This window comes from Mus caroli, chromosome 2 (genome assembly GCF_900094665.2).
Source record: "Mus caroli chromosome 2, CAROLI_EIJ_v1.1, whole genome shotgun sequence".
NCBI classification, from domain to species: Eukaryota; Metazoa; Chordata; class Mammalia; order Rodentia; family Muridae; genus Mus; species Mus caroli.
In genome coordinates this window covers 20,597,918-20,617,931 of record NC_034571.1, presented here as the reverse complement: position 1 = coordinate 20,617,931, position 20,014 = coordinate 20,597,918, and the positions used below count along the sequence as shown (strand labels likewise).

Below are 20,014 nucleotides of genomic sequence, written 5' to 3'. Positions count from 1 at the left end.
TGGAGTGGGTGTTGTTTTTCAGAGACTCACACAGGTGGTGGAATGGTGTTGTTTCTCAGAGACTCACACAGGTGTTGGAGTGAGTGTTGTTTCTCAGAGACTCACACAGGTGCTGGAGTGAGTGTTTTTTTTTTTTTTTTCCTAAACTTGGTGTGGAGACTCTTATATTCTTTGTCGTTGTTCTTGCCAGGATTCTCGCCACAGCTGGAACTGACTTTGACCTGCGCACACTGAGGGCTGTGCGTGTGCTTAGGCCCCTGAAGCTGGTGTCTGGAATTCCAAGTAAGTCTAGCTAAGACAGCCAGGCCCAATATAATTCTTTCACCCTCATCAAAGTTGTGGCCACTACGTATTGGACCTTTTGAACACTTTGGGTGTGTGTGTGTGTGTGTGTGTTGGGGATTGAACCCAGAGCCTTGTGATACCAAACATATAGTGTACCACTGAGCTGCACCCTTACTCATGAGAGGACTACTTTTGACATCAAGAAAAGAGGAACGGAGCTGGGCGTGGTGGCGCACGCCTTTAATCCCAGCACTTGGGAGNCAGAGGCAGGCGGATTTCTGAGTTCGAGGCCAGCCTGGTCTACAAAGTGAGTTCCAGGACAGCCAGGGCTAGCTACACAGAGAAGCCCTGTCATGAAAAAAAAAAAAAAAAAAAAAAAAAAAAAAAAAAAAAAAAAAAAAAGAAAAGAAAAGAGAAATGCACATGTGTTAGGTATCTTTTGCTGCTGTGATAAACATCACTGCCACGATGCAGTTTACCGAAGAGTTTATTTTCATTTACAGTACTAGAGGGCTCAAGTCTGTCATGGAGGGGAGCGTAGCAGCAAATGGTAGGGGCAGGAAGTCCAAAGATCACATCTCAGAGACACATAGGAAGCACTGAGAGAAAACAGGAAATGGGCCAGGCTATAAAGTCTCACTCCCCCTCCTCAGTGATGTAATTCCCCCATGAAGGCTTTATGTCCTGAAGTTCAATAACCTTATCAAACAGTGCTGCAAACTGGGGACCAGGTAAATATTTGAGCTCATGAGAGCATTTCTGATTCCAACCACAAGGACCTTTTCAGTTCATTCTTCCCAAATCCCAGAGGGTGGCCTGTTATTTTTCCTGGCTTGTGTTTCTACCTCTTAGCTTCATTTTCTGGGATTGAAGAACAGAGATCAAGCAAGGTGGTAGAACAGGGGAATGTCTAAGGCTACGGAAGGCAACCTTGGCTTAGCCCCAGAGAGACTGGTGCCGAGGTGGTCATCAAGGTAGGCTTCTGTGCTTCAAGGAGTCAAAAGAGGGCAAGAGGATGCCTGATGGATGCATAGTTTTCCTTAGTTCAGTAGAGCTTTGGCTTTCCACTTACTAAGGGCCTGGCCAGGCACTCAGGGTTGTGTTGTCCTGAGACTACTACAAGAAAACCATTGGTTGGCGTCCTGTTCTCCACAAAATAGGCAAGGGTTCAGCTCCATACCTAAGAGCTGAGGCCAAGATGGAAGGGGTTGAGGGTTATAACCTTTGTCCAGGTTCCTCTCTACTTGCTTCCCAGGATCTCCTGCTCCTTATCCCCCAGGCTCCCTGGTTTTCCCTTTTAGGATGCTTCTTTTTCTTCTATTTCATTCTCTTTTTTTCCTTAGGGTTTTCTGCTCTCTTCAGACACTGAATTCCCTGTTCCATTTCTTGCCCATGGCCATTCCCTGTCCCGAATTCAGGCTCCCCACTTTCAGACCTGTGCACCCCACTTCTCCTTAAGGCCCCACACTTTGCCCGTTTTGCTCACATGGGCATTCACTGTTAAGCGCTCCTCCCTTGATGCTGCTGCTTCTTCTGCTGTCTGACTGCTGTTCTCTGACTCCAGGCTTGCAGGTGGTGCTTAAGTCCATCATGAAGGCCATGGTCCCGCTGCTGCAGATTGGGCTGCTGCTCTTCTTTGCCATCCTCATGTTTGCCATCATCGGCCTCGAGTTCTATATGGGCAAATTCCATAAGGCCTGTTTCCCCAACAGCACAGGTAAGCCCTGCAGGGTCCCGAGACAGGCACCTATTCCAGGGCCAGAGGGGCTTCTGAGCTTCCAGACCTAGAAAGTAGAACTTATATTCTAGTAGCTTGATTAATAGCGATAAGTAAATTACTACATAGATGAAATAACACTATAAAAACATCTATGAAGGAAACAAAAGTATTTAGTACAGAATAGCTTGGGGCATGCTCTGCAAAAGGTCCCGAGGAGGCCTTTCTGTTAAAGTTGACGGATGAACAGAGATCTTAACAGGGTGAGGACAGCTGTTTGCCACCCTGACGGATCACCCCAGTTCCGGGGTTGGTAAATGCACAGTTCGAAGTGGAAGAAAACTGAGAGAGAAGAAATAGTTTGGTTTCAGGGCCATGGTTAAGAACTTGAGCCTTGTAGAGAAAATGGGAAGAGTGGAGGGAGGTTTTGAATGTGGTGTGGCATCTTCCGGTCCTACTGGTGTGGTGGAGAGGCAGCAGCAGAAGCAAGTAGGGTAGGAGAGAGTCTAGTGCAGGGATGATGCTGGCAGGTTGCCCTGGGTGCTCCAAGAGTGAGCCACACTCACAGGGTGGGTATATGCTGGACAAAAGCCAGAGGGTGTTTGGAGGGTTCTTGAGTTATGATTAAATAAAACGAGAGAACCACATCTTTTAGATCTTTTAGATCTTTTAGATGTAGACAAAGCTCTGGCTAAAATTTAAATCATTCATTATTAGGAAAAAACTTTTATTAAACTGAAAGTAAGTTATTTTGTCAAATCCCTGCAAATATTAAATATCGTGGTAAGTTCAGAACTTTTCCTTTAAGTAGAAAACAAAACAAGCCGTGGGCAGTTGCCTGTAGTCTGTATGGCATTGTGAGTTATGGCAGTACCATGAGACAAGAAAGTGAAGGAAAATCATGCCAGGAATTACAAAGGAGGGGACAGAACTGTCATTATGCACAGAGAAGGCCACTGGCCACAAATACTCAACCATGGTACCTCTGAAGTCCTTAAATCAAGCAAATTGGAAGAGAAATAACCTTGATAATCATTTATTAGGTTTTTCTCAGTTCCTCTCATTTTTTTTCCCAGGCTGGGAGAGAGAAGTCAGGCCACAGTTAGGGTTAGCTTGCAAGTGTCTGCTACTGCTGATTTCAAGATGAAGGGATCTATCCGGGGCATAGTTACCTGGTAATGGCAAGGTTCCAGGAGAGAAGGGAGAGGCGAGCAAGGAGCTCCAGAGGGCAGACCATGGCTGAGGTGGAGGTGGCTGTAAGGTTAGCGAGAGGATAGAGCAGGTATGGGAGTGCTGAAGGGTGGGATGGTGACTTGATGGAGACTTAGGTCTCAGATTGCTTTACTCTCCACACAGATACAGAGCCTGTGGGTGACTTTCCCTGTGGCAAAGATCCCCCTGCTCGTCAGTGTGATGGTGACACCGAATGCCGGGAGTACTGGCCAGGACCCAACTTTGGTATCACCAATTTTGACAACATCCTGTTTGCCATCTTGACAGTGTTCCAGTGTATCACCATGGAGGGCTGGACTGACATCCTCTACAATGTGAGTTGCATCTTGGCCCCAGCTATTGTGGTGAGGTCTGGAACTCTCAGGATCTGAGGGGTCTCTCTTAGGACACTTGTGACTGAGAGTACTGGCCCAGTCCACAGCCCATTCTCCTACGCTAAGGTGTAATAGAGACCCCTTTATTTAGGTGTCTCATCAAGATCTGGTGGTTAGTATGAATTTGTCCTCTTGACCTAGGTCCTCCTGCAGCCTCCTTTATGAAGAGGAGACTGTTAGACAGTTAACAGGAGAGGTAACACAGAGCTGCTGCTGCTGCTGCTGTTGCTCTTGGTGATGATACTGTGAGCCTGCTACTTGTTCAGCCTGTTGGGATAAGTCATGCCATGCTTCCATTGGCCTGAAGAAATGATTATAGGGAAGCTGATTAATTTGCCCAGGCCCCAGGCCTGTAGCCTGCTGTTAACCACTAGCATATCCCTGTTTGGAATTTTTGAGATTGAGTCAAGGGCTAGTGGGGACTGAGGGCCAGGTAAAGTGGAGTAGGGTTAGGCCTGCATTGAGGCCCAGGAAACTCTCCATGCATTCATGCTGGGACACCTTGGAGCTTGTGTTTCATGTTTGTTTCCTGTGTATTCTGTCCATTTCCTGGTTGGTCTTTTTGTCAGCTTGATACAAACTAGAGTTATTGGAGAAAAGGAAACCTGAAGCAATGGGGCATTTCCATAATTGGGGATTGATTTGGAGGGCCCAGCCTACTGTGGATGGTGGTGCCACCCCTGGACAGGTGGTTTTGGGTTGTATAAGTTAGCAGGCTGAACAGGCCAGTAAGCAGCACTCCTTCATGGCCTTGGCTTCAGTTCCTGCTTTTAGGTTTGTCCCTTGAGTGCCTGCCTGGCCTTTTTTCAAGGATGGTGATGTGGCAGTATAGGTCAGATAAAACTATCCTGACAGGCCAGAGAGATGGATTATTTCAGGAAAGCACCACCAGGTCAGGCCAGGCTGTCCACTTCCCTCTCCCTTCCCCTGGTTTGACAGCATTAGGTGCGTACCTTCACAAGAAGCAGAGGAGGGAGCAACAGTGTTGGCATAGAGGAACAGTGAGGGGCCCTGTCTGCCTCTCCCAATGAATGTGCCAGCAGTGGCTACCAGCTCAGGAGAGCAGCTCTTGGCAAGAAATTATTATTATCTTTTTTGCTTTTTTTTTCTTTTGAGACAGGGTTTCTCTGTATAGCTCTGGCTGTCCTGGAACTCACTATGTAGACTACACTGGCCTTGAACTCATAGAGCTCCCCCTGCCTCTGCTCCTCAAATGCTGTGATTAAACACACATCACTGTCCATCAGTCAAGAAATTTGTTAGGCAGTTTGTGGACTGGTCATGTCTTATTACCAAATTAAAACTGTTTTTACCTTGTGGTAACATGGGAGTTGTCTTGGTTACTTTTCTATTGCCATGACAAAGTTCCATGACCAAAACCAACTGGGGTAGCAGCTGAGAGTTTACATTTGATCCACAGCATAAGAGGAGAGGGAGGGGAAAAGCAAGCCAACTGGGAATGCTGTGGGCTTTTGAAACCCCAAAGCCCACTCCCAGTGACACATCCTCCAACAAGGCCACACATCCAAATCTTCCCATCTACAAACTGGAGACCAAGCTTTCAAATATATGGACCTATGTGGGCACCATTCTCATTCAAACTACAACATACTGACTCCCGCCCCCCATTGACCTGTGGTCATATCATAATGCAAAACCAAACAAAGAAACAAACAAACAACACCCCCAAACCAACCAAACAAACAAAAGCAAAAGCAAAAAACAACAACAAAAAGAAAAACACCCCCCTGCCCAGTCCAACTTCTAAAGTCCCCATAGTTTTTCAGTCTAGGCACAGTTTCAAAGTCTAAACTCAAGTCAAATTCTTAACTGTTCTCTCCTATACTTCCTAACATACAGTGGCAATGAATGTAGATGACCATTCCAAAAGAGAGCANAGGGGCACAGAGAAGAAATACTGGACAGAAGCAAGACTGAATGAAACCCAGCAGGGCAAACTCCAAATCTATGGGAATAGCTCCACATCTAATGGCAAAGGTCTTAATGGCTCCACCCTTCCAGCTTTGCTGACTGCAACACATTTGTCTCTTGGGCTGATTCCACGCCCAGTATGTAGCTCTCCCTGGCAGACATCCCATGGNTCCAGCTTCTCCAGCATCTTGGGAGCCTCCAACGCAGCCCAGGCTTCACTTTCATAGCTTTATTTAATGGCCTCTCTGGGCCTCCATCAGGGACTCCCCTGCCACACACCTGGTCTCAGCAGCTTCCTTAACTGCACAGGAAGATCCCACAGCCCTTTATGCCTGTATCCATCCTGATTACAAAGCCAGAAAGAACCACATGGCCAGTGCTACCAACTGCTGCCTGCTTGGTCTGGGACCTGGCTCCCTCCTTGCATTACGTTTGCATAAACTGATTATAGGAGCAGATGAATCCTTAGGCCCTTTCTATTCACAGGTTGCAGCATTGGCTGGGTGGAGTCCCACCCTGAGGGCACCACGCCCTTTCTTCCCATCTCTCTTCATCCNTTTCAGNACAAGCCATGGCTCCCTCATTAAGTTTCCTAGTATTCTTTCTCCCCACACTGTACAGTTTTGATCTCTTTGTGCCCCGCTGGTACTTTTTCATTGCAGACCTGCCTAAGAGTGATCACTAATAACTGTGTGGTTGTCAATATTAGGCTGTCTTGAAATCACCTCTACTGGGAAATTAGTCCAGAACTCTGCAATGTAGCCTGGGGCAGATTCTCTGGACAGTAGCAAAACCCAACCACATTCTTCCTCAATGTACCACAAGAATGGTGTCTAGCCACTTGCTAATACTGTCCTCCTCTGACACCTCTCAAGCTGGACTTCCACAGCCCACGCAGCTATCAGCACTACTGTCTTACAAGCNCCTAGGGATGGCTCCTTATCCCTGGTTACATTGTTCAACCACTTTCCTGGAACAGGGTCCCAAAGTCGTCCCCAATTTCCCAATAAACAGTATGGTCAGGCCTGCCACAGCAGCATCCCAGTCCCTGGTACCAAGTTCTGTCTGAGTTGTTGTCCTATTGCTGTGATAAACCACCATGACCAAGGTAATTTATAGACGGAAGCATTTAATTGGGCCTTACTTTCTAGTTTCAGAGGGTGAGTCCATGGCCACCCATGGTGGGGAGCATGGCAGCAGGTAGGCAGGCTGGTGCTGGAGCAGTAGCTGAGAGCTCACATCTTATCCACAAACACAAAGCAGAGGCAGAGATATGTGTTTGGAGGGAATGGTGCAGGCTTTCAGAAACCTCAGAGCCTTCCTCCAGTGACATAAACTCTTCCAACAAGGCTATACTTTCTAATCCTTCCCAAGTAGTTCTAACAGCTGGGGACCAAGTATTCAAATATGAGCCTTTGGGGGCCACTCTCATTCAGATTGCCACTGGGATTATTAGAAAAATCATGGGAAATGTCTAAATTTCTCTCCAGGTAGGCACGTGGGAAGGGTTCAGAAGAACGATGGGATAATACATCATTTAATGATTGTACACACAGGGCTTTTACACATACTTCAGGAAAGAAGTATTTGATAAAGAAGTGTAAGGCTTTATGTTGTTGACAGGAAAGGGATTTGCTTCTTGCCAGGGCCTGCTATGAGAGGAAGAGGAGACCCAGAGATGATGTGGGTGGAGTGATTGGGAAACAAGCTGCCATTGATTGAGAAGGAAGAGTTGAGAGCAGCTGCTTTCTTAGCTTTGGTTTAGTGTAGAATGGTAGTGGAACTATGGCTGTCTGACTCTAAGACTGTAAATAACTATTGTCATGCTAGAATCGAGAGAGCTCAGAAGGAGCAGTAGCAATGAGATGTAGGATCCTGAAGTTCTGACTCATGTGCAGTGGTGAGAGCTATGAGAAAGCGTGAGACTCTGGACAGTGAGTGCAGGTGACGGAAAGACGTCTCTCCCTCGTAGGACTCTCCCTTTGGAGGCCAGTTGGGCAGGAGCCACTGAAGAGCTCTGTGCACCTTGTGTGGGGTAGGAGGAACACTCAGAACTGTGTCCTAGAATCAGAGCAGAACGCTGGAAGAAGTGCAGTCAGATATTGCTGAGAGGCCAAAGACCAGTATGGAGCAAGATGGAGGCTGCTGGTATCGTCAAGGGAAACACTCTCTGCTGGAGGGTGTGGGTGGTCAAATCTAGGGTGCAGGGGCTGAAGGGAGAAGGCAAAGAAGCAAGGCTGCCAGTAAGACTGATGTCTCAGGGCGAAGAATAATGAGTGAGAAGTGGCTACAGAAAATGTGGAGTCAAGGAAGACAATTTTGTAATTAAAAAAAAAAAAAGGGCTGGTGAGATGGCTCAGTGGGTAAGAGCACCCGACTGCTCTTCCGAAGGTCTGGAGTTCAAATCCCAGCAACCACATGGTGGCTCACAACCATCTGTAACGAGATCTGACTCCCTCTTCTGGAGTGTCTGAAGACAGCTACAGTGTACTTACATATATATATAAAAAAAAAGAGCCTCATAAAGTCACATTATCAGATACTATACAGAAAGACCATGTGTATTTCTACCCCTTATCCTCTTCCTTCCAGAGGTACTAACCTAAAATATGTAGTAAAGATAACTTGCTGGATTGACTTAGTTGATTTAGCCTGAGTTGTCCCTACAATGGCTGTCTCACACTGGAGAGAGGCCAAGAATTTGGTAGTTACTCAGTTCACAGAGGAGGAGGTCTCAGCAGTCTTAGCCTGGTGCTCGGGCCTGGAAGGTTCTTGGAGAGCTACTGGTCTCCAGCCTGCTCTAGAAGCTTGGAGAATGTGCATTTCTGTGAAGGCAGTGAAGTAGGCAGCGGCAGCAGCTGACTAAATGAACTTGCCAGCAGACTGAAGGCAGAGTTCCCGATTCCCATCTGCTTTCATCCAGGTCACTACCAGAAGGCACTACTCACATTTAGGGTGGGTCCTCCCATTTCAGGTAATGTGAGCAAGAGTATCTGTCACAGGAGTGCCCAGCAGCTGTCTTTTAGTTGGTTTCAGAGCTGGTCAAGTTGACAGCCAGTATTAACCATCACCAAGACCACAGCTGGGGTTTGATCCTGACACAGATATAGTACAGAATGTTTCTGCCTGGGAGGAGGGTTGCCTGGTCTCCACAGCCACGCTTTCTTATCTGTTGTCCTCAGCCTTGTCTTGATCTCTGACAACTGGGAGTTTGTTCACTACTGTGTTACTTTCTGATCTCAGTAATGGTACGTGCAGGAAACAAAACCATCTATAACTTTAGGGCTTAGCCTTTCTTACTCAAGGCCAATTTGATCCTCTGGGTTTCTCTAGTGATTCTATTTCTTCGTTAAATTCTGCCTTTATGTCCTGAGTTGCTTTCATTACTTCCTTCATTATTTTGTTCTTTTCATGGTCTTTGTTAAGGCAGTTGTTCATATCCTCTTTAAAGTCCTTGGACATATTCATACTTGCCATTTTGAAGTCCCTATCCTGTGCTTCAGCTAAACTGCTTTTTCTCAGGGCTTAATAGAATAGGGTTGTTCATTTCTGGAGGAGACATATTGTCTAGGTTGTTCATGTTTGTGTTTTTGTGCTGGGATCTAGACATTTGGAGTTCTGTTGGACCTGCTTCTGGTGTAGATATCTGGTCTCATTTTTGTTTTTTGAGTGGGTTTTCTATTCTTTGGTTGTTAGTTGCCCACTCTGTGGGGTCCCTGAATCCCAAGCACGTGTGGTGGCGGTGCCTTGTAGACAGTAGTTCTGGGTTCTAGCCAGTTGTGGTTGTTGTAGGGTCCCTGATAGAGATCTGTTCTGCAGATTGGCAGGGAGTCACAAAGCAGGGGATGTGGGCTAGAAGAAAAGGCTGAAAGGGGTTGCTGGGAAGAATGAGGGCCTCTTCACGAGGCCAGGTTACTAGGGAGTGGAGGTGGGCTGGAAGGAGTTCCTGTGGGTGGCTGCAGCAGTGCGTCTGGACAGATGGGAACAGAAGACAAGCAGGAGAATCAAGGTTCTTTCCTGAGTCCCAGCCCAGTGTTGGGGCTATGGGACCTTGGGAGAGAGCAGGTCTGCTAGTTTAATTAATTTTAAAACCCTTTGAGACCTCTTCCCTAATGTGACCTTTGCTGACCCTTGTTTGTAGATGTAACCACCTTCAAAGGGTGAGAGTCTAGGCTTCCCACCGGCTCCCACTGGCAGGAGTGTTCAGGGCTCAGAGATGGCACCATAGCCTGCTCTGTGATGTCTGGCTGAAGAAGTACACACACAGTAAAGTTCAGTCTAAAAGGTTTTGTCTCGTTAAGGTGTTCCTTTCTTGGCCCGAGAGAGAGAGAGAGAGAGAGAAAGAGAGAGAGAGAGAGAGAGAGCACCTTTTGAGGGTACATTGTCATTCATATATATATATATATATATATATATATATATATATACATATATAAATTTTATGTGTATGGATATTTTGCCTGCATGTATGCATGTGTAACATAGTAACATATATCTGCCTGGTACCATCAGAAGCCAGGGAGAGTATTGGATACCCTGGAACTGGAGTTACAGATGATATAAGCTGCCATGTGGGTGCTGGGAATTGAACGTGCTCCTTTGGAAGAGCAGTAAGCATTCTTATCTTAGTTATTTCTTTTGCTGTGAAGAGACACCATGACCAAGGAAACTCTTATAAAAGAAAGCATTTACCTGGGTGTCTGCTTATAGTTTTAGAGGGTGTATTAGTCAAGGTTCTCTAGAGTAACAGAACTTCTAGAATGAATCTCTATGTAAAGACAGGAGATTTATTAGAATGAGTAATCTAACAATGGCTGGCTGTGAATGGAGCGTTCAGGAATCCAGCAGTCGCTCAGTCCTAAGGCTAGATGTGTCAGTCTGTCTCCAGGATACGCTGGAATCCCTAAGATGTCGACTCTAATGCCTGTGAAGGAATGGGCTTGCAGGCAAGGTGAGGACAAGCAGGAGAAGCAAAAGCCTCCTCCGTCCTTGTCCTTATAGAACATAGATTTCCAGCAGAAGCTTGGCTCCAAATAGCTCTGGATTAAAGGTGTGTCTTCCTACCTCAAAGATCTGGATTAAAAGTGGATCTTCCTACTTTAAATTAAGCGAAAACAAAACAAATCCCAAAAAACAAAAATAAAATAAAACCCAAAAACCCAAAACCCTTATAGGTATCCCTTCCATTTTTGAGTTTTAGTTAATTCCAGATGTAGTCAAGCCATCATATTTATACATATATGTTCCTAAATATAACCAGTCCAGCGCATGTAATGTTACTTGTGTGTTTTTTCAGGGCTGAGCAGCACTGGCTGACCTTTTAGTGTGCTTTTCCCCAAGGACTGTCTCCACTCCCATTCTTAGCTTTCCCCAGTTATTTATGGTTCTTTGTGTAGAGTTGAGGCCTCAGGCTTTTCCCCAGTCCAGTTTGTCATGTTTGTTGTTATTCTTGTCCAGTTCACGTTTGGGAGATCTTGTTGATGAGACATTATGGGTATAACTTGTGATGTTACAAAGAGACACAGTCTCACAGCAAACTGCTGATCCTCTGGCCCTTTAACAGTCTTTCTGCCCCTTCTCTGCAATGTTCTCTGAGCCTTAGGTATAGGAGGGTATAGATGGATAGACTCCACACTGCATTTTTATTGGTTGTGGTTTTCTCTAGTTGTATCTATTTGTTGCAAAGAGAAGTTTCTTTTGGGGGGGGGGTAGAAGATTTATCTGTATCTAATCTGTATCTAATGTTGCTATGTTCATTCTGCAGGTAGAGGTCAAATGTTAATATATTTTTTCGGTTAGGAATTATGCTGGTTTAGTAAATTAGAGATTATAGATTCTCCTCCAATACCCATGATTCACTAGACTAAGTAGTTAGCTAGATATCCAGTACCAGGCGTGGGATCTGCCTTGTTGAACAGGTCTTACGTCATCCAATCAGAGAGCTATTGGTTACTGCCAAGATATGTGTGCCACTACTGCCCCTTTAGGGTTATCATGCCACACTGGCCATTGATGTGGCTCATAGGCATCATACCTGGGGTAGGGCTGTTGGTTGCCTCCTCCTTTGGAAGGCACCTTTTGGTACCATGAAAGCTAGTTCTCAAGGAGGGGGCATTAAGGTCAATCCTAGCTCAGGCTCTCTGGGCCCTGTTTCTGAAGTACATGGTTTCTTCAGCAATAGGGATTTGCCTTCTGTGATCCTCCCTTCTCCCCAAGGGCTGTTGGCCCCCAGCCCAGGAAGACAAAGCGCACAGAGTCAAAAACCAAGGTTCAGATGGCCCATGAGTAGGACAGAAATGACTACTGAGATCAGCTTCAGAGAGACAGCTCAACTTTAATCGGGGTGAATCAAGGGCTATATAGATTTGGGGAAGGGGGTAGGGGTTTCTAGGGTGGGTATGTATCATTGGCTCTGGATTCGGCTACCTCATTTGGATAGAGAGAGACACTCCAGGCATTCCAGGTGCTTGCTAAATCAGGAGAAAGGAAGCGGAACCTGTAATCTCACTAATGCCACATTCTACAGGTAGAGAAGGTGGCATTTTTGGGCTCCCAGACAAGGTCAGAGAAGGAGCCCCGCTGGTAAAGGGAGTCCTCCATTCTGCCCCAAGCTCGAGAGAGTTGTCTGCAAGTCTATCAGGCTGGAGGGTGGAGATCCTGACAAGGACCTTGGTGACAAACCTGGCTTTTAGGCAGGGCTCAGGTATCCAGCTCCCTGTGTCCAGCTCTCTAGAGGGAGGTGGCCATCCTCAGTGTCCACGTCACTTGTGGTTTGCTTCTAGAGTAGCCACACACGGAGAAAGGGATTCACTACTACCTTTGGCCAAGTCTGCTGGAGTCCACGAACAGAAAAACAGTTGTGGGATTAAGTTGGGCTCAGGGGAGCTTTCTTTTCTGGGGGCTTTGTTATATTCTTAGCTATTCAGATCATGCCTAGGTACTGAGCCATCTTGGACCAGGCCTAGGGTGAGAGACACAACCTAAGAAGCTTGCAGAGCATGCAGTGAGGAGGTTCACTTAGCTTGAATTGGATGCCTATGGAAGATATGACCAGACAGGGCTAGCTCTAAGCTTGGAGCATACGGAGCGTCTTTTAGGAGGAAGTATCTTTGAAGCTACTCATAGAAGCCACAGGTATCCATCAAGGAGCAGTCCTACCAGACTCAGGCGAGGCATGTAGTTTTCAGGGTATCCTGAGGAGCCTTTGGCTCTCTGGGCTTGTTACCATCACTGGGCAATGGCTGGAAATGTGCAGTTTCTCTGGTCTTCTGGGAGCCTGCACCCAGGGAAGGTCCTGTGAGTCAAAAACGGGTCTGACCAAAACCTGAACTCCCTGCCTGGACCTTTCTGAGGAGTCCTCCCAGGGGCCAGCCCATTGATGTGACCATAGATGCTTGCCTTCTTATCTCACTTCCTTTTTTCTAGACAAATGATGCGGCTGGCAACACGTGGAACTGGTTGTACTTCATCCCCCTCATCATTATTGGCTCCTTCTTCATGCTCAACCTGGTGCTGGGTGTGCTTTCAGGGTAAGAACCATGGGCTGGGGCATGCCCTACGTATTCTTAGGCCCATGGGCACACAACTCCCTTCTTTTCTGCACTCAAGCTCCTGTTTGGACCTCCCACCTTATATGGGACAAGGAAGTTATGTCCCCCAGGCTGGCCTGGAACTCATGATCCTCCTGCCTCTGCCTCCTTCAGCAAATCCTACCGGCGTGCACCACCACTACCGGCGAGGAAGTTATGTCACAAAGATGGTAAAGAGGGTCAGACCTGACCTGACTGTGCCCCTACCTGAGAAACACAATTCCTGATTTCTCCATTTGTCTCATTCTGAAGACTTCTGGTCAGACCTATGGCTCCCAAGATGGGTGGAAATAGAGCTTTGTAGCCTCAAAGAGCCACTGTCAGGATAAAGAGTAGATGCTGGGGATAGTGCTCTCTGCTCTCCAGTCTCTGTGTGTGGCTGTCACTAGCATATCTTTCCAGGGTATCTTTGCAGAGGCCACTTGAACTTCCAGTATAGGGGACTGACTTAGTCACTGTCCTATTGCTATGAAGAAGATATGTGACCAAGACAACTATTAAAAGAGAAGACATTTAGTTGGGGGCTTGCTTACAGTTTTAGAAGTTTAATTTTATTATCATCAGACACTGGAGCAGTAGCTGAGAGTTGTACATCTTGATAGAGAGTGATAGTGATAGAGCAGAGCAGACAGACAGACAGACTGAGACTGACCCTCTGGACCTAGTGTGGACTTCTGAAACCTCAAAGCCCATCTCCAGTGATACAAGTCCTCCAACAAGGCCACACCTTCTAATCCCTCTCAAACAGTGTCACTCTCTAAATAACCAAGGATTCAAATATGTGCACCTGTGGCGCCATTCTTATTCAAACAGCACAGTGGCAGAGTAGCACTAGTCTGATGAGTAGGCTTAATTAAGGCTGAGAAGGCACCTGAGGATGGGGCATCTCAACTGAGATGATTAGAAATCTCAGGATGGGGCATCCTAGCAAGATTAGCAATGAGCGAGGTAGAGGATGGGTAAGCAGAGCACAGCGGGCTGTTAGCGCAGCCCTAGTTAAGTATAGCACTAGTGTGCTCTGGATTCCCGGAGCTGGAGCCAGGGCATGTGGTGAGGTGAGGGTGCAGGAGCTGGCAGGAGCCTGCCTCCAGGCACGAAGCTTCTAAAGCAACACTGTCCTGCATGTCCTGCCTACCTGTGTTCACTGAAGTTGCTTGCTTTTCCTTCTTACATGGTTTAGAGAGTTTGCCAAGGAGCGGGAGCGAGTCGAGAACCGCCGCGCCTTCCTGAAGCTCCGCAGGCAGCAGCAGATTGAGCGAGAGCTGAATGGGTACTTGGAGTGGATCTTCAAGGCAGGTGCGTGCATGTGCGTCTGTGTGTGTGTGTGTGTGTGTGTGTGTGTGTGTGTGTGTGTGTGTAAGTGGGCAGCTGCACTTCTGCTCTGTACTATGTTCACCTGCTGCCATCTAGGGCTCCTGGTCTCAGGGGTGGAGCTTAGTGTAGAAGACTGACTCATAGCACACTGTCAGGTATGCTCACAGCTCTTACTCCACACTGGACCTGAGAACCCTGCAATTGCTCCACCCTCTCTGTCATCCTTGCTCTGAACATTGTAAACCTAAGCTCTAGCCCGCCTTCTCCACCCCACCCCTCTGTGTGGGCTGCTTCCTGCCATTTGGGAAACTTCCTCCACAGGGGTACCCCTTTCCAAGTCTACTGCTCCTCTCTGCATGGGCAGCTTCTCCTCTTTAGGGCTTTTCCCTCCATGTGGTCTACTCTCCTCTGTGTGGACTGCTACTTCTGTGTGGGCTTTTCCCTTTTATGTGAGCTGCTGCTTTCTGTGTGAGCTGCTCCCTTCCATGTGGGCTACTCTTCTGCCTGAAGTTTTACAAATGCTTCCTCAATGATAACTTCATACACACACACACACACACACAGAGTGATAAATCCATACAGCTGCTGTCTAGGAGGACTATTTGTAGGTTGGATCTGGGATGGACTTAAAGCAGCTGGGTCTCTGCTTGGGGCATGGTTTGGTAGGAGGCATGCAGTCACAGCCGCTGGTGTGGGCATGTGTATCGGGGCAGGCAGGAATCTCAGACCACTTCCGCAGGATTCCTGGGATGGGTCCTTCTCAGGGGATGGGTAGAAAGGTCTTGACCGGAGCTTTGTCTCTCACAGAGGAAGTCATGTTGGCAGAGGAGGACAAGAATGCAGAAGAGAAGTCCCCTTTGGATGGTAAGTGGCCTCCATAGCGCTCCTCACATGGTGGGAGCTCAGATACCTGTTTCCCCATGGCACTGCTCTGTGTTAGATGTCTTTACATTCATCATGGTAATATAGGAGCCATAGACTCTGAGTGGCCTGGTTATGTCTTTGTTGGAAGTTATGTTGGACAATGTTGCTTCTAGAAGTTTCATGCCTGCAGGGTTTGAGGTGAGATGTCTCTTGACTTAGGGTTAGCCCTAAGTCCGTAGGAGATTCTGGACACCATCCAGAGCCCTTAGTAGAGTTGGGAGTCTCCACTGCTGGGGGCATCTGCAGTTGTCTGCACGGCCTCAGCCACAGGAAGGCTGAGGTTGGGGGCAGACAGCATGGTGTGCTGTCTATCTTTTTTTTTTTTTAAGATTTATTTATTATTATATGTAAGAACACTGTAGCTGTCTTCAGTCACACCAGAAGAGGGCATCAGATCTCATTACAGATGGTTGTAAGCCACCATGTGGTTTCTGGGATTTGAACTCAGGACCTCTGGAAGAGCAGTCAGGGCTCTTAACTGCTGAGCCATCTCTCCAGCCCCTTTTCTATCTTCTTAGCAGATCTGTACTAGCCCCCACCCCACCCCACCCCACCCCATCCCAATCCCTGCCCTGCCCTTGCCCCAGATGGATGTATCTAAGTCTTCTTGGTGGTCATGCGTCCCTAGTGTCCTTGTCTTGGAGGCAAGAGGAAGAAGAGTGACCCTCAAAATTTCATGTCCTTTCTGTGTGAGGAATGAGAAGAGCCCAAGCTCCAGGGTCGGGGAGTTGCTTTGCCTCACCGTCAGGACAGGAGCTGAGATAAAGTGGACTGTTCTCAGCTGAATGATGCCCTGAGATGGGTTACCTGACGCTGCCACTCACACTGGTCTCCACTACCCATTGTTTAAAGCAGTGTTGAAGAGAGCTGCCACCAAGAAGAGCCGAAATGACCTCATCCATGCAGAAGAGGGGGAGGACCGGTTTGTAGACCTCTGTGCAGTTGGTGAGTCTCTTCAGGTGCTTCTGCTGCTGGGAAGCCCCTGACTGAATGCCATTTTCACTTGCATTATCTCCTGTGATCAGAGAACCCAGGGAGGAAGGGTCGGTTTCTGCTTACCTTCCCTTGATCCTCCCTTTCCTTGGCATGGGCCTATAATACCCTGCCTCTGTGTCCTCCTTCTTAGATAGTGAAATGAGACTGGTTATTTTTTCCTACAGAGCTAGGAATTTTCTCTACCTCAGTGCCACAAATACCTGGCATTTCCCTTTTGGAAGCCCTAATGTGCTCCATCCTGCCAGGATGAATCAGACTCTCCTGCGGCTGTGTAGGAGAAGCACAGACCCCAGCAGTGCCAAGGCCACATAGCACTCCATCTGGCTCCTGGCTCTGAGGCAGTGACTGCCCCAGAGTGAGATCACACCTGGATTCTGCTCCCTGCTTGTCGTTGTCTGTGCCACACTCCATCGCTGGCTTTCCCTGCAGCCTCGTCATGTACTTTTCTATTTTTTTTCTCAAATGAGAAATGTTGCTCTAAATTCTCATAACCATTTGTCTTTTCTTAGCAGTGCCTCTGTCTCTACAGATAGGCTCCCCAGGGTAGGTGTACTAAGGGTAGAGGTTTCTGCATTTTTGAGAATTCCAATGTTATTATCTTCCATTAGCAGTTCAAAAAGATGCTTATCATTGACCCCAGTACCTGTTTCCTTAAAATTTCCCCAGATATTTTGTTTTGTTTGAAACAGGGTCTCTCTATTAGCCCTGTCTGTCTGGGAACTCACTGTGCAGGTTAAGCTGTCTGGAACTCACCAAGACTCACCTGCTTCTGCCTCTCAAGTGGTGAAATTAAAGGCCCATGCCAGCATGCCTAGCCATTTGAGGCCAGTTGCATGAGCACAGACTAATTCTTGTGTTATTGACTGCTGCTGATTTTAACCCTCTGTTACCCTACATGAATGGATACACTGTGGACTTCTCTTGAGTTGTATTCATTTTATAGCAATGACAGGCCAGTGTGTATTACAGATCTAAATCTAATTTTTAAAAATTATTGTTATATTTAGATAATTTCCTTGATTATCATCTTACCTACATTCTGATTTTTATAAAATGCATTATAATTTTTGAAAAACTTTTTTTTACTGTGGTGTATATGCAGTTGAAGACTGTTAGAATTGTGTGACTCCTGGTTGGCTGAGCACAGGCCAGTGGATAGCCCCACACCCGTTCATATATAGGCAGTATAAAGTGACCTTGTGGGTTAGTAAGAAAAAGTAAAAGAGGGCATGAACTTTGGAGGAGGTGGGGAAGGGAAGGATGGATCTGGGAGGACTTGGGGGGAGGAGCAGAAAGAGACTATGATCCAGATACATTGTAAGAAAGTCTCAAAAGAATTCTTAAAAAGATTATACTACAGAAATACTAGAATTGTTTATAAGTGAAAGAAACTGAAGACCCCTGTGGTCCCCGAGAACCAGAGGGGATAGAATGGACTCGGACCAGTTTTGTAATTTGTACTTTTATTAAGCATCTATGTTTTTTGTTTCTATAGAGTTTCATGTAATACTCTTAGTTCAATCCCTTTTGTGTTTAGCTATTCTTGTGTTTGTTCACTCAACAAATATTTAGTAAATACCAATAATAGTCCAGGAGTTGTCTGAGGCATTTGAGCTGCTGGGTTGGGCAAATGACCGGGGCCCTTCATCTTTGGGGTGCCTGTTTCAGCAAAGTATTGGATGAAACCAATGACAGCAAAATGTGTAGCACATCAGATAGAGCTGCGTTTGAAGGACGGAAGGCTCTGGAAGGGTCTGAAAGGTCTAGACATAGTGGCACAGTTTCAAACAGAATGGCTGTAGATGGCCCTAAGACAAAGGTTATCTTTGAATAAGGACTTGGAAAAGACTATCATGAGAAAGAACCTTCTAGAAACAAGTATCCAGCCCCTGAGACAGGAATGTAAATAGCATTCATGAGGAATGTCAAAGCTTAAAGGTAGGTTAGGTCCTAGCAAGGATTCCAGGTGTTGTGCCCAGATTGTAAAAACCCCAAAGACACCACCAGGAATCACAATCCACTGGAATCGCATGAGGATCTTTATCCAAACTCAAGTTTGGGCCCCCAACCTTCCTGATGGAACAGGAAAGAGTGAACCCCCAGGTCTACGTGTATGGGGCTTATAGAGGAAAACCCTGCAAGCAGGTTTTCAAGCCGTGGCATTACATGAGAGGGTAAAGGAATGCTGTCCTTCAAACCTATACATTTATTTGTTCAGACAGCGGGGCAGAACCATGCAGCTGGAAAGGGACCTTTCTGACCTGGGAAAAGGAACTTGTGCTATCAGAAGCTGGTGTATTTTTACAACTGACCACAGCTGTCTGGGAACACTTAATTGTCTCTTTTTCATAGTCTAAGAGTGGGCTATTATCATTTCAAGGGTATTGGCTTTTGTTTTCTTCAAGGGCAGGAGTCATCTGCCCTGAAGAAATGTTGGTTGTTCATCAAAAGGGGTTCGAGTTTCAGTGATGTGGAGGCTAGGGTATGCTGCTTTTCCTCTGTTCCCAAGGCTGGTGTTTGCTGACTGCCCCCAAAGGGGGGAATCGTCAGGGGGAGGGAGTGCTAACTGCTTTGGCTCTGTGCAGGGTCAGGAGAGTGTAGGATTTGATGTGCAGGGTGTCTCTTCACAGGTAGCTGTTTTTGGTCTAAAGGCCTCTCTCTTCTCTGGCTTTCACTGGAGCAGCAGCTATGCCTCCCGGAGATGCTGGAGAGAGAATGAAACAGGGCAAGGCACAAGCAGGGAAGACAGTTTGTGAAGGTCAATGTACAAATCAAACGCAGGAGCTGAGCCTGGCTTTGGAGGTAGTAGAGGAGGAGATGGTAACTGCTTGGACTTCAGGTCTAGTTAAAGCTGGTCCAGTCAGGTGTGTCAGAGGAAGAGAGCTATCAAGGGAGCAGAGAGGGAGGACCTCTGATTAGGAGTTAGGGCTGTGGGCTGAGTTGGAGGTCCAGAGGTCTTGATTGGTTGAGGACACAGGGTATTGGAGGTGTCTGTTGGAGGCTGGGTACAGGCCCACACAGGTAGGTGTGTGTGTGTGTGTGTGTGTGTGCGCGCAAGCTGCTCATGGTTCTGAGGCTGACACAGACCTTGTCAGCATGGCTTTGCTGTTTGTGGTCCCCAGTGTATCTCCAGGTTTCTTTTTTTTCCTAATTAGGATCACACAGAACTCACATGTATATATTGATGAATGTTACATATCTTGCTTTTTAGATTTCTTTGATTACATTTTTAATTTTATTGTTTTTTCTCACTTATAATTTATTATTTTATCATTATTATATTTTATATTGTCTTGATTTATTATTTTCTAATTTATTTTAAAATACTTACTTTTATCTATGTTTGTATGTGTGTGCCTCTGTGAGTTTATGTATACCGCATGGTAGGTGCCTGAGAGGCCAGAGGGTATGGGATCTTCGGGAACTAGAGTAGCAGGTGTCAGTGAGCTGCTTGGTGTGGGGGCCAGGAACTGAATGTGGGGCCTCTGCAAGAACACTAAATTTCTTTTTCTTTAAAAACAAAACCTTGGCCAGGCAGTGGTAGCATATGCCTCTAATCCCAGCACTTGGGAGGCAGAGGCAGGCGGATTTCTGAGTTCGAGGCCAGCCTGGTCACACAAAGTGAGTTCCAGGATAGCCAGGGCTACACA

The 20,014-nt window shown here is 46.8% G+C and overlaps 1 protein-coding gene across 7 annotated transcripts in view; it reads left to right on the top strand.

Moving 5' to 3' along the window:
- Window positions 1–20,014, top strand: part of Cacna1b (calcium voltage-gated channel subunit alpha1 B) — a 171,978-nt gene that overhangs the window by 31,289 nt on the left and 120,675 nt on the right. For 4 of the 7 annotated variants that reach the window (XM_029474068.1, XM_029474067.1, XM_029474065.1 and 1 more), the window contains exons 4-10: window positions 191–282; window positions 1,850–2,002; window positions 3,359–3,549; window positions 12,967–13,070; window positions 14,311–14,426; window positions 15,252–15,308; window positions 16,221–16,313. In XM_029474068.1, coding sequence (XP_029329928.1) covers window positions 191–282; window positions 1,850–2,002; window positions 3,359–3,549; window positions 12,967–13,070; window positions 14,311–14,426; window positions 15,252–15,308; window positions 16,221–16,313 — 806 coding nt within the window. The remainder of the gene's footprint in view (window positions 1–190; window positions 283–1,849; window positions 2,003–3,358; window positions 3,550–12,966; window positions 13,071–14,310; window positions 14,427–15,251; window positions 15,309–16,220; window positions 16,314–20,014) is intronic. The other 3 variants (XM_021155454.2, XM_029474069.1, XM_029474066.1) reach the window with 1 other exon arrangement.